Source organism: Podarcis melisellensis (assembly GCF_964234715.1).
Source record: "Podarcis melisellensis genome assembly, chromosome: 8".
Taxonomy (NCBI): Eukaryota; Metazoa; Chordata; class Lepidosauria; order Squamata; family Lacertidae; genus Podarcis; species Podarcis melisellensis.
In genome coordinates, this window is record NC_138540.1 from 35,509,340 (window position 1) to 35,523,440 (window position 14,101).

Genomic DNA, 14,101 nt, shown 5'->3' on the forward strand with positions numbered 1-14,101 from the left:
TACCTAGTAATATATTGCATTTTCACTATTTTTAATATAAAAACCCATTTATACTGTTTAATGCCTATAATTAAAATGAGAAAGAGAACACACACGTACATGAATGTAACAAAATACTAAACAGCAAAATATGTGTAGGCTTCTGATAATCAAGTATTTAATTAGCTTTGTAGTTTTTTGTTTCCCTCCCGCATACTCACATCTGCAAAAAAATGGGCTCTTTGTGCTTGCCTCAGCTTGAAACGTTTGATTTTCTGCTGGATTCTTTTATCTTTTAAAAGCTGTTGTTCAGTAGCCCATTCACAATGGAGGTAGGAGCTAGAATGGCATAACAGTATGTTAGCACATTGCTGCAAGCAGTTTGTTATATTTCTTCCAACACATGCCCTTAGCAATATTAGATAAATCCTTTGAAGAGAAATGATGGTCATATTTTTAATACACTATGCTCCATATGATTATTTCTCTGTGCCTGAACTTTAAAATAAAACGACAAAGTACCTGCGTACAATTGCATTCTCTCATTTTAGAACCATATTTAACAGTAAAAATAATTTAAGCTAAAAGCACGATTACAGTCCTCATTTACAAGCAGGGGTGTAACTACCAATTAATATTTACTCTTTGTAGATGGGGCTCCCTGCTTTGCAAGGAACCCATGCTGCTACCATGGAAAATGAGCGGGGGGGGGGGGGGGAGGGAGAAACGAACACTATGTACAGATCTCGTCTACCTAGCCCTTGAAACTGTCAGCCAGCCTGATAGTCTCAAATTTGTAATTTAACTTAAATAACTTAACTGCAATACTTACTAGTTTTTGTATTTAACAAAAAATTCCTCGGCTTCCACTGTCGCTCCCCCAGGAATCTGAAAGAGTACACAGTGTTCTGTTTAAGATTCATTTATATGAAAGCATTTTAAAAACTATGAACCAAAACCCATATCCCCATATGTACTCACTTCTTTCTTTATGATTCTGGAAGATAAAATTTTATCTACAATTGCTGCATCTTCTTCACTTGGATTCTCCTAATCAGGTGCAAAGAAACAAAAACAAAACAAGCTATATTCCATTTAAAAGCAGTCCTGAGTGCAGATATTAGCAGAGAAGGATTATACATAAATGTGTAAAAAAATCAAATGAATAAAACTCAATATATTCAATCTCCCTCTACAGTTATTATTATGGAGCTATTCTTTCTTACAGTTTTAGAACAGAAACTACTTTGTTCTTAGGACTAATATTTCACAAAACAAATGAACACATTTAGATTTACTAATAGCACCAATATCTATTATTAGTATTATACAGTACATAGTGTACATAAGCTCCTTGATGCAGATCCCATGTGCACTTTAGGGTAAATAGACCCTTTCATTCCACAAAGTGGGTAGCTTTGCCCATGCACTGTTACAGGCACACAAAAATAGTACCGATTCCATTGAATTTTTTTATGGGTGTTAAGACCTATAAGCATGCATATGAGTTCGCACCCATACAAGGAATCTCTCCACAGAGGCAAACTTATCTGAGAGGGAGTATATGGTGCAATGCATAATGCACTATTCCCATATAGCTACTGTTTCAGTGAGGAATACAAGGAACATAATTTGATGGACTGCTGCCTTCATTAGTTCACATTTCTAGGAGCAATCTAAACCCTAGGCCTGCTGGTATCATCAGTTTGGAACAGGTGGATCTCTGTCTGACTCTGAGCTACTGGTTGTATTCCCTCATCCTGGCTCAGACAAAGTCTCAAAGTCCCCCTCCATCCTGGTTCAGTCATGTGATATGTCATGTGACCTAGCAACCTGTTAAAGTTACACTGGCAAAATGGGTAGTATAAATCAAAATATTTTAAAGTCTTGTTTTCTCTGCTAGGCTGATGGTGGCAAAGGTGGCAGTGGCCCCATTCCTGAAATACACACTATCTTGCTCTGTCTATTGTAAGACAGGGCTTGATTGGTCTTCCAAGTCATAGATTGGCTGTATCGTGCAGCACAGGAGATTTTTTTTTTGGGGGGAGGGGTATTTACACCTGTTGTGGGGTGGGCATATACCAAGATTCAAATCACTACTTCTTTCTTCCCTCACCTGGGGCATGTGCAAGGAAGAAAAGGTTTGGAAAACCTAAGCAAGGGTCTATAATCAATCTAGACTGAAAGCAGCATGTTGAGAATTAACACGAAAGATTCTGGATTAAGAAAAACTTTTTGTGCCATGAACATGTTTGAGTGTATGTAGCCTTTGAAACTAACTACAGAACTGCAAGAGGTAAATCCCACAAATAATGAGTTTCACTTACTACAAATAATTGTAAAGGCTGTTCAGCAGGTAAAGGGGCAGAATTCTTTTTTATTTTGACAGAAACTTTGGTTTCTTCCTCAGATTGTTTTCCTTCACCTTCTTCTGCATACTTCTTCCTTTTAATTTGTCGATTTGATCTTCTCTTCTACAATGGAATTGCAAATATTGAAAGTGTTTTGACCAAGCTGTTAGAGGTTGGGGACTGAGTTAACGTTTTAAGCATATTTTCAAAATAAAAGTGTTAATTTTTGAATACCTGAGAAGTCTCATCTTTGAACGACTGCTGAGTTGTCTGCTTAGCATCAGACATTTCATCTGAAGACTCATTTTTTCTCTTTTGCTTTTTGCCCAAAGTAATAATAATCTTGCTGTTTTGAAACAAAATACAAAGTTAAGCCTGGTCATAAAATTTAAGATACTAAATGTTTTCTGTATTTAACATCAAGCTGCAACATTTTAAAATATTTCCTCCTAATCCTGATGTGGTGCTAGCCGGAGGAGGAGATTTCAATTTTTCTCTCCAGAAAAAAAGCTTACTTTAGTAGAAGAATGGAGAACTGTAGAATAATATCTATACATATTGCCTGGAAGTGCTTATTATTAACATACAAAACAAAAAAAGTTATTGATATAAGTGGTGCATATTGCATTAGTCTAAAGTATTTTCATACATAATCCAGAGTAAGCACACTAAAAAATATATTCAAGTTGACAGTTTGAAATTTTGAAACATCGAGAAGTACAGAAACCATTTCATTAGTAACAACTGATAATGACTACAGAATTGCAGGGGAAATTACAGCCCTAATGCAACAGTGCTAATTATTTCTGAGTTTACATTCAAAGGGTTACAGAAAAAGGAACAATATTAATATCATTCCATCTGGTTTTAATCAGAGGGCTGCAAATACATATAATTTTCCATATTTAAAGTCTGACAAGTGCTGCTTTTCAATGCATTCTCAAAATAATCACAATGTGATTACAATCAAACCCAAATTCAGATAAAGAGATGTCCTTAGATGCACACTTTACATAATGTAGATTTGATAATTACATACTATGTAGCAATGACAGAATTGCTTTACTATAGAAATTTATGTTGCTTCACAGAACTTTTCCCATGCCTTTTATATAAAAAAATTGGCCTTTATTAATTTGCAGCAGTTACTATTCATCGAAAACAGTAAACATGACCGGCCACTGGAAGATAATTCAAAGCAGTGAAAGTGGGGCGACTCAACCATTTTCAACTGTATCATATTTAAAAGAAATAATTGAATAAATGAAGCTGGTTTAAAGAAATGACTCACCAATCACTATATATGCAAATAGTCGTACCTGCCCAAGTTACATCCATTGGATCTACTTTGGGGACAGTTTAGATCAGATGGCACCCATTATAATTACTCAGCAATTTACTAAGCTTATGAAATTTAAAAGTTAATAACATAAAATCTTGTTTGTAGATGGAGCATGTACAAAACATCTAATTTGCTAGAAGCAATTACAGAAATAAGGAAGACTATCTGGATCCCTTTAAACGTTCAAGTTCTTAAGAAAAGCATCCTGATCTTATTTCACCAGAGCAACACCACTAGTTTTCATTAGCTTTCTACATTGCAAGTCACATATGGCTGAGATGACTGATCACTTATAAACGTCAAATCATTTTTAAGAATGAATAGCAATCCAGGAAGCCCATTACAATTCCTTTTATGACAGAAGCCTAGTTTTTGTTACCAATGAGCCTATTTACTATTGATTTACTATTGTATTAACATTATTCAGTTAGGGAAACCCACAGTAAAGTTTTTGAGATAACAGTTCCTTTAACCCAAATAGGAGCCCAAAGGTTACTGAAAAGAATCTGATTGACTAATTTAGTGCTTTCCCTCAAATTAAACAAAAAGCTATCATTGGTTAGTTGGATGTTCTGAAGGAATCATAGCAGATGTATGACAACTCTAGGCAAAAGCCATGGAAAACCTAATTGGATCTGTGATTAATGTGATCATAAAAGCCTTGAAGAAAATTGTTTGCTAATGTCACCAACTTACTACTGTAAAATTATGCAACTCATAAACCCAAAATTTAAATGTGCAACATGACACATTAAGACCACCTTGCTTCTCTACCTCCGCTTGAATTCATATCCACAGTATATAAACTCAGATTGCAGGATATTTTATAATTATTTTTAAAAGGACAATTAGTAGTACAATGACTACATACAGAACATTTATGTTTGTTCCTAGCCTTTGATGAATTCACTCAATAACTCCTATCCTGAGCCAGGCAAGGTTCGTCAGGAGAAAAATATTTTGGACATCACTGCTACTGAACATCAAATCAAAACATTATAAAGAACAACTCAAAAGCCTAGCATTTGAACACCCACCCACTCTTTCCAAAGCATGCATATAAATAATAAACTGTAAAAATCAGTACTCACACTAAGATGCATTAATAATCATACCACAAAATCCATTAACTAACAAAGCAAACAAATAAGCAGTAAACAACCCCAACTTGAAAATATGCACGAAACAGCAGATATCCCCATCATCCTCTGTACTCCCCAACCCCCATTTAAAAAGAAATTTTCCCTTTTCTCATTACACAACTGCTGCAGCCAGACCTTGCACATGATTCATCTTGCCAACTTTATGACTCATAATTCTGAAATGTACCTGAAGACCATAAAGTCCAAACCAATGTCTAGAGGTATGCTTCATTAAGGACAACACAGCATAGGACATTGCCTATGATAAGCCATTAGTACTAACATTTCCCTTCACAGTTACTGTTGATTTTAACTACACTATTACACATCTTTTTTAGGGTTAATCATGAATATGTTAAGGCTGTACATCAGAAGCAGTAAATATTAGGTAGGCTGTGTAGGGGTAACAACTAAAAGTGGAAGCTGTCAAGTTGGTGCTGACCCAACAGGGTCTCTTCAATGGTGATTCTCTGTTCGTGGAATGCCCTCACTGTTTACCTCACATTCAGGTGGATGTGGTACCGGTATTTAAAAATATTCCTATTTCCCAGGCATTTGATGGCTGAAAGATACTGTTCTTGGCAATGCTGAAATCACTGATTGAGGGAATACTTTAAATTATTTTTAGAATGCTTTAAAATTGTTATAATTATAGATGTGTTTGTTCCCCTGGGTGGAACATAAATTGAACATAAGAATGAATGAACAAAATGTATGGTGTGGATGTGACCAAACTGTAGGTGGCAAAAATTCTCTTAAGAGACATTTGGCTTTCTCTGGTGGGCAGCAGGCATGCCTCCTTCAGGATTATGTTTGCTTGGCCAAATAAAATCATAGAACTGTAGAGTTGGAATGTACCCTAAGGGTCATCTAGTCTAATGCCCTGAAATACAAGAATCTCAACAAATGGTTCCTGCTTAGCTTTGCAAATGTGTTAGCAGTGCATCCAAAAACAACAGAAAGCATGCTTCTTGTTTCAGAAAACACAAGTGTTTATGATTATGCCATACATTTGAAGCACATTTAAAAAAAATGTTTTTACACCTTTTAAAAGTGATTTTATTGAATTTTGTATTGTATTACCACATTGGTGACTGCTGCCCCAAGCTCATTTGGGGAGGAAAGGTGTAAATGAAATTCAATAAATAAATAAATAAATCAGAATACATAAAGAATCTTGTTTTTTGTGGCGCCTTAGACATGTGGAATACATACTTTTCCCCACAGCAACACAAATTATAACTATAGACATGAGTATTATGGAGTGGGGACCTGCACACTATCAATATTTTCTTTTGGAAACTTAGTAAATCAGTTTTGTTCTCTACAAGGTCTTTGGCAACAAAGGTTTTATGAGTTCTGGGGACAAGGAGAGCTCCTCCTCCTCAATGGCCTACATCACTGAAGTAAGGGTAAAAAAAGGTAAAGGACCCCTGGATGGTTAAGACCAGTCAAAGGCGACTATGGGGTTGCAGCGCTCATTTCACTTTGAAGCCGAGGGAGCCAGCGTTTGTCCACAGACAGCTTTCCGGGTCATATGGCCAGCTTGACTAAATACCCTTCTAATTCCTGTATTTGTCCCAGCATGTCATTGGGTTATCTGCCCTGAAATTACTTTCAGCTAAGTTGTTAGGCCTATGAGGCTGCTCACTAATGTTTGCTATCTCAACCTCACAATGAAGCATCTGCCGCAACACCGCACAGTTTGACTAAGACTATATATTGAGTAAGGAGTGTCTTTCACTCTCCTTGTAGTCACAGTGAAGAAAAACCTCTCTCTCTCTTTCTCTCTCTGTGTGTGTGATGATAAGGATGACTTGCTTGAAGCAGACACAGTCATACTCCACACTTCAATCTCCCATTCTAGTATTATCTTTAATTTCTCTCTGTTCATACAACTACTCATGGCGGCTGATGGAGCAAAAGGTAGGGCAAACAGCTGATAAAGGTGAATGCCACAATAGAGCACACTTGGAATAGAGACAAAAACACAACAGAGTTTAAGGGGGCTGGAAGAGAAGGAGAGAGATTGAAGTAGGGGAAGAGTCTAGGAGTGGGAAGGAACAGTGAGGATGAAGTAGGGTGAAGAGAGAGCAAGTCTAAGAATTAGAAGGGGGAAAAGAAGAAACAAAGGTGTAGGGGGAGAACTTTCTATTCAACAGAAAGTGCACTCCTCCTATCTTGTAGTAGTTCTCTGCCTCTGCTTTCCACCAACACAACACAACACAATCTGCCTGTTCCTTCTGCTACTTCAGTCCAGTCTCCAAAATGATGTGTTATCTAAGCTTCTCTCTCAGAACAGTACTGCAGCAAAAACATGATTGGCTGAAAGCATCCTAACTAAATTCTGATTGGTCTAGGGACACCACTCTGGTGAGGGAAATGATATGAAGTTCTTGCAGTGAATTGGGTGCAGGCATCAGTCTGGAACAAATCACTTCATACAAATTGCAGTAAATAATTGTCCTGAATGACTAGGTGTTTCAATGGAACAAGATTCTCCTATAGGAAATTTTGAAATAAGTTACCATTTCTCCCTTTTTTTTCTGGAGAGGTGTGTGGGCAGGCCTGCCTGTGTCATAGTAATGCAGACTCCAAGCTGGAAGACAGGCAGAGAGTGAACAATAAGGATGTGAGAGAAGTGGAGAGGAAGAGTGAACTGAAGCTCTGGGATTAGGAGAGAACCAGGGTCTGCTGTGGCACAATGGCTGCTTTTGGTGGGGAACTGCCCCTTTTCCCCTCATGAACCAGCCACCCCTGACAACTTGTAAATATTTACCAAATTAGCAACATTGTGCTAAGTCCTACACAGCAATTAGGTCTCATTCACACATAACATAGTGGAATGACCCTGAGTGGTATGTACTCTCCCCTACTGGTGTAGTAATGAGGATGCTATCAGAAGCTTTTACTCCTATTTTCAATTAACCACAGATTGGTGTTTTGTCCAAATCCTAAAATGTGATAAGTTCATCTGCTTTGGTCTTTCCTAGACTAAGACAGTCTGACCATGCTGATCCATGCTCTGGTAAATTCTAGGTTTGATTACTGTAATGCATTATATGTAGGGCTGTCCTTGAACACAGTTCAGACACTTCAACTATAACAAAATTTGGCTACTAGGGTTCTGGTTGATTTATGCAGAGGCAAGTTAAATCATTTCTAAAGGAACTCTTATTTCTTCCATATTCACTACAAAACCCAATTAAAGGTACTGGTACTTACCTTTAAAGCCCTAAACAACTTGGGATGCAAATATTTGAAGGAGGGGCTCCTCTGGAACCAACCTACAGATGCATTAAGATAATCAGAAGAGGCCCTTTATTTTTACCCTGTGTGGAATGCCTTCCTAAAGGAGGATGCCTGGCACAGATGCTGCTTTCTTTCCAATGTCAGGTGAAAACATTTCTATTTCCCCAGGCATTTTTAAATATAGTATTTTTTAGCCAACTAGATAGCTTTTATTACTTTAAATTTTGATGGATTATTGGTTACATTTTATATTGTATTTGTAAATTTTAAATTCAATGCATACCACCCTGAAATACATTTTTGGATGAAGTTGAGGCTTATAAAATAAATGTATTGAAAATAATTCTGCTTCATAGATAAAAGTTTGAAGTTGGTTTTAGTAAGCCGCTTTGTCCAAATTAAGATGAAATGCTAAAACAGTGGTTAATACAAAATGGAAGGAAAAGCTTCCAATCTGCATTAGATCAACAATTTATAAGTGAATGGAGAGAACTATGTGGCAACAGCTATGTGTTGGCGAAGTTTAGTGGGTTCTGGAAATGCAATGAAGATACAGTTAAGGGACTTCAAATTAGTTAAAGGAAAGCTTTGCTGCATAAGTGGGTCATGACAAAGAATTTAGGCATACTATCTTATGTCCTTTAACAAAGTCTAACCCAAATAGTTACATATTTTCCCTGTTTACCCTGCCTCCATTTCCCTTTTATCTATTTTTAAAGTATAAGCCCTTTGGGGGTGTTATCTGTCAAACCTGTTCTTTGAAAAGTACCATGTACATAGATGGCACTGTATAAATAAACTGCTTCTTAAATAAGAGGGATGTGCTTGATAAAAGCAGATACGAAGGCTAATCCAGGCAAAATAAGAAATATGACAAAATATATACAAGTAGAATGGAAGAAGACAAAGGCAGGACTATACACTGGATATTCCACAACCAATAAAAATGTCTAGGCTTTCATTCTTCCTGACATTGTATTAGTATGTACAATTTTGAAGACAACATGATGAGTTCAAGTCATGGCTAAATCAAGTCTAATGCTTTCAGGGGTACTACCTGAGTGTGATTTAGTTGGATACAACTCAATATACTTAGATACACACTAAATAGTAAGAATAAGTATTTTTCTGTTAAAAGTCAGAAATATTACTCTGCCTAAGGATAGCCTGTGTAGAACTATGCAACAAAGTATATATTAAAAAGCTTTCACTATTCTAAAATAATATTCAATGCTCAATGTTGTTTTTCTTTAAAAACATACATAATATTATAAACACTTCAAATTTAAATCTATTTGGTTAAAAAATTATTTCACTATATTCTTTCTTTCAGTGTAGTTTACAAAAAACACACAGCTATGTCTGTTGAAAACGAATGTAAATGAAAGGACTGCAGAATTCATACCAGATGGAAAGCATATCTGTCCACTTCTGCTATATGACATTTCAGTCAATGCAAAAAATACATAAGCACTCAAACGTGGAAGCTTGATCAGAGGATGAAACCCATCAATGACATTGTGGCCCCTCATTCCAAGAGTTTATGTAGCATCCTCATTTCCATTTTGAACACAAGCACTGATGAAATGGAACCCTGCAGGTCCCAGGGAGAAGACAAGCATCAACCCATCTGATTGTTTAAAAGTTTTGGATCAACAGTCATTCCAAGCTGTGCAAGTAAACCCACAAAACCCAAATACATTATACAGTACATATCTATATTTGCACACACACATAGGTGCACAACAGCAATGGGAAAAGGACTGCAAAGGACAATACATATTTGGTGTAGAAGCCAAAGAATACTGCTATGAGAATACTGCTATGAGAAATGCTAAGAACTATAGCACTTGATCATAACACATGGCCAAAATGCTTACAAAATTATCCCACAGCACAATTATTATATAAGAGAAAGTTTTAAGTTAATACACTATATTAGAATACCCTAGTTCTAACAACTGAATTCAACATACTGTAGTAACAAAAGCTCTTAGCAGTAAGGGACGCACACAGAGACATCCTGCATATTATATACAAAGCCAGCCAGCCCAAAATTGGTTTTGATTAAGGCTAGGATATTATATATGAAAACAAATGGGACCTGAAATAAATTGTTGGCAGGCTATCTTCCTGCCCAGTCTGAGCTGCAGAGACTGCAAATACCACAGAGCCTAGGATTCTGCTTCATGCAAACTTCACTTAAGAATGAATACATCAAATATTGTATTATCTCTCATATTAAGGATAAGGACTGGAACTGGACTAAAAATCAGCAGCAGATATGCCATCTACATTTAGCAGTTCCAAAACTTTCTGCAGTAGCTTAAGAGTTCCTGGGGCATTTTGCTTTCATGCAATGATATACAATGACCCAGGAAAAACTAGACTCTCACAAGAAGTTTTTTCTTTATAAAAAAAATAGAACTTATCTAACTACTTCCTCAACCCTTGTAAAAAAAAAAACCTCTCTGTGTTATCTCAACTCTTTCAAATACCCCCAGGTTGCAATATTATGCATGTTTTATTGTATATAAGCCCTGCTGAAATCAAGTTCCACATAAACGTTGGCTATGGTTGGGATGCCAAACTGTCAGACAACAGAATGTTAGCCCACTTACCCAATTTTTGCTCTCTCTTTAGTTTTGGATGAAGAGCCAGTTTTGGGTTTTTTGCTTTCTTTGTCTTTTGGTTTTGATTTAACTTTCCTGCCCTTCTTTTCCTCTCTTCCTTCTGCTGAAACACTTGGGAAGTTTTCTGGACTCATTACTCGTGGAATGTTTCGCTCCCCTCTCTCTTTTGCTTTTGCTATTGCCTCCGATATTATGCGATTAGCTTTCTCCTGCTTACTTTCAGATTCCACCTTTTTTTTCTGTTTTTTCTCAGACATAGATTTCACCTGGGTATTCTGCAACTTAGCATATGTCCCAGAACCATCTGTTTTCTTGGAGGAAGGAGGCTGCAAGAAAAAAATATATATACGTTATTCTTCTAAAACAAATGTGTTGTCTTATACTGTACATTTGCAGTGCAGGCTTATACATGTTTACTCAGGAGATAGTCCCAGTGCTTATTCCATAGTCTAACTGCAGTCATGCAGCACAGTCCTACACATGTATACTTAAAATAAGATCTACTGTGTTCTTTAAGGCTTACTAATAAGTATGCTGCAGATTGAAGCCCTAATCACATATAATATAGTTAGATAATTCATGCAAATGCAATAAAAATAAAACATTTTAATTCTATCATAAAATCATACAGAAGTCAGTATAAAAACACCATCTGTTAAAGCTATAGTATTCCTGAGTGGGTATGGGGGGAGCTATCCAACTTTTTATCTGCATTCTTTGTGACATTCTTTGTCACAGCCAATATTTAGAAAAAAATCGAGGGGATACTGTAGCTTTAAGTTATAGTAAAATTACTACATTACTGTGTATTAGACCAGGTCTTTGCATGTGCAATAAAAGGGGGCTTGGGAAACAGACATCTAAATATTAAACTCAAAGAAGTATTCTAAGTTTTTTCTCTCATTTTAATAGAGCTGGCAGCTGTACTATAGAAAAGTAAAAGGTAAAAATGGTGTAGTTTGAAGTTATAAATCTTTAAAAATTGTAACTTCTAAATTCTAAAAACTTTTGTCTAGTGTGAAAATTCTCTATCCATAAGATTTTCATAGGCTGAATTTTTCACAACCTTGTAAAAAATAAAGGGGGGTGTCCACTAAATTAGCATTTGTGCCTGGGGAGGGTCCAATTTACAGTTTTCATGCACTGATGAGGGTGGGCCATAATACAACTCCTGTTCCAACTGCATTTATTCACATTCTCCATTTTACTGTTTACCTTCTTTTTTACTTCCATATTTTCTGCGCTATCTCACTTCAGTTGAAAATTAATCTACATTCACAGCCTACTCACCCTTCACCAGTGTGAATAAAAATATAAACATAATTTAAAAGAATTTTCATCATACAGTTACCAATTTTTGTGACCATTTAAGTTGTATTTTAAATGTCATAAAACATTTTATTTATGGCAAAAAATATTCAGGATAAGCCAAATAGTTCTATACAACTCCCATATAAAGAGAATGTTTATACATAAAAAATACTGTTTTACAAATCTTGAATGTCTAGCCAGACAGAAACAACATACTGATGAAGCAAAAGCAAATTTATAAAAACTTACATAACATAAAAGTTAACGTCATAACAAAATCTGTACATAATACAATGTTCAACATTCAGATGCAATATATTTAAGCCGAATTAGCTTTCACAGGTAAACTAGGCATATAATGCTAAAACAATTTCAGTCAATTAGTTACAAAAAATACCCTTTGTTTAGAAATTCATGTAGAACTGATCACAGGAAACAGTTAAACAGCTCCTTTGTTTGGTTGTTGTTTCTAAATGTACGCACACTGAAATTCCTGTTTCTAGCACAAATAATTATAGCAGCCTCTCGAAGATCTGACGGAGGACAGCTTTTAAAAAAAACAAACGTAAGGAATGGAAAGAATTTCCTATCCAAACAGACAAAAAAAGCAGATAACAATTCTGCTATGTTCTCACCCATAAATGTGCCTCTGACTACAGCATAGGGGAAAGCCAGGAATTTCCAAACACATATTCAGGCCAGATCCAGTTCGCTTTACTGGATACATTTTTCTATACGTGCCTCATCAAAGCTTAACAGCAGTGCTGCAGCACGAAGAAGAAAGCAGGGTTTATGATAGCTAAGTAAAATGCCACCTCAAGGCCTGCAGGCTACAACAAATCACCAAGACTCGAGAAAACAGCAACAAGCTCAAGATGGCGATGCAGCACGACTCCCGCAGCAGCAGCCAGTAATAAGGAAGGTTATTCAATCCCATTAGCCTTTTAGCCCAAAGAACCCCTCCTCCTCCCACTCATTCAAGCTTTCACTTACCCTTCCTCTTGGCCTCTTCACTGAAGACATTTTTGGCATTAGACAAAGGCTTGCCCTCTGATTTTTCACCACCCGAGGTGGTGCTCAAGAGAAAAGCATTGAAAGAAGATTGCTAAATGGCCTATTTAGTAAGCCGAAAGCCAGGATAGACACAACCTTCCACAAATACACATTGTGAATTATCAACATATTCCTTCCTTGACAAGCAAGAGTCCTCTGTTTATCTACCGTATGAGAAACCGTCAACCTCCATGGAACGGCAGAATTTCAACAATAGCTGTAAGCAGATAGCCAGATTCCAACAAAACACAGAAAGAAATGAATGCACAAAGCATCAAAATGCATCAGCATGAATATTAGAGATGTCGTTAAAAATACTGACTCCTTCTGCGGAAGTAGGCCAGCAGATGGTGCTACCAGTTATTATTCCATTAGACTCTGTAATTTAACCCTCAATAGACTGTTCTTTCCTACATGTGGTACAGTAGTTAACTCTTACTCTTCCAGCTGCTACAGTAGTTGAAAATAATACCTATGTATTCCACACCACACTCAAGTAACACACCGAAATCTGACACCCATTTCAAAGCATCCCTCCTTCAGCTTTATAATACAGTACTAGGTCCACAGAGCAAAAATATTTGAAGACCAGAAGCACAAGGACCATATAAGATATTTACTGTTACAAAATGACAAGCATCATTTTTTTCCACGTGAACACTTGATATTTTAGCAGGACAGTACAGAGGTGTTTGTGCAAAAGCTATTTTGAGCCATGCCTGCTTTACATTCCTTTAATCTCCTTCCCTTTCTGTAATGTATCTACAGTATTTGGACAAAACAGGTAGGTAAGACCTTACTGATCAAAATCCATACTATTCACATATTTTTGAAGTCCACACCACAAAAAGTAATGTTAATAATAATAATAATAATAATAATAATAATAATAATAATAATTCTGTAATAGTTGCAGAAGGAGGAGGAGGTCAGCCTTAAATATTATAAAGAGAGGAAATGGTCAAAACCCATGAAATGGGTAACAGACTGAAAATATAAGTTTAAGAAGTATTAATCTTTATAAAAGTCAAAGTTATT

General features: G+C 36.3%; 1 protein-coding gene across 12 annotated transcripts in view; it reads right to left on the reverse strand.

The window, feature by feature from the left end:
- Positions 1 to 14,101, reverse strand: part of CHD9 (chromodomain helicase DNA binding protein 9) — a 71,935-nt gene that overhangs the window by 32,869 nt on the left and 24,965 nt on the right. For 9 of the 12 annotated variants that reach the window (XM_081923967.1, XM_081923969.1, XM_081923965.1 and 6 more), the window contains 6 exons: positions 10,688 to 11,025; positions 2,565 to 2,676; positions 2,307 to 2,453; positions 961 to 1,029; positions 812 to 867; positions 201 to 318 (listed from right to left, as the gene is read on the reverse strand). In XM_081923967.1, the coding sequence (XP_081780093.1) occupies positions 201 to 318; positions 812 to 867; positions 961 to 1,029; positions 2,307 to 2,453; positions 2,565 to 2,676; positions 10,688 to 11,025 (840 nt within the window). Of the gene's footprint in view, positions 1 to 200; positions 319 to 811; positions 868 to 960; positions 1,030 to 2,306; positions 2,454 to 2,564; positions 2,677 to 10,687; positions 11,026 to 12,645; positions 12,891 to 13,003; positions 13,384 to 14,101 lie in introns of those variants that run through there. The other 3 variants (XM_081923961.1, XM_081923971.1, XM_081923963.1) reach the window with 2 other exon arrangements.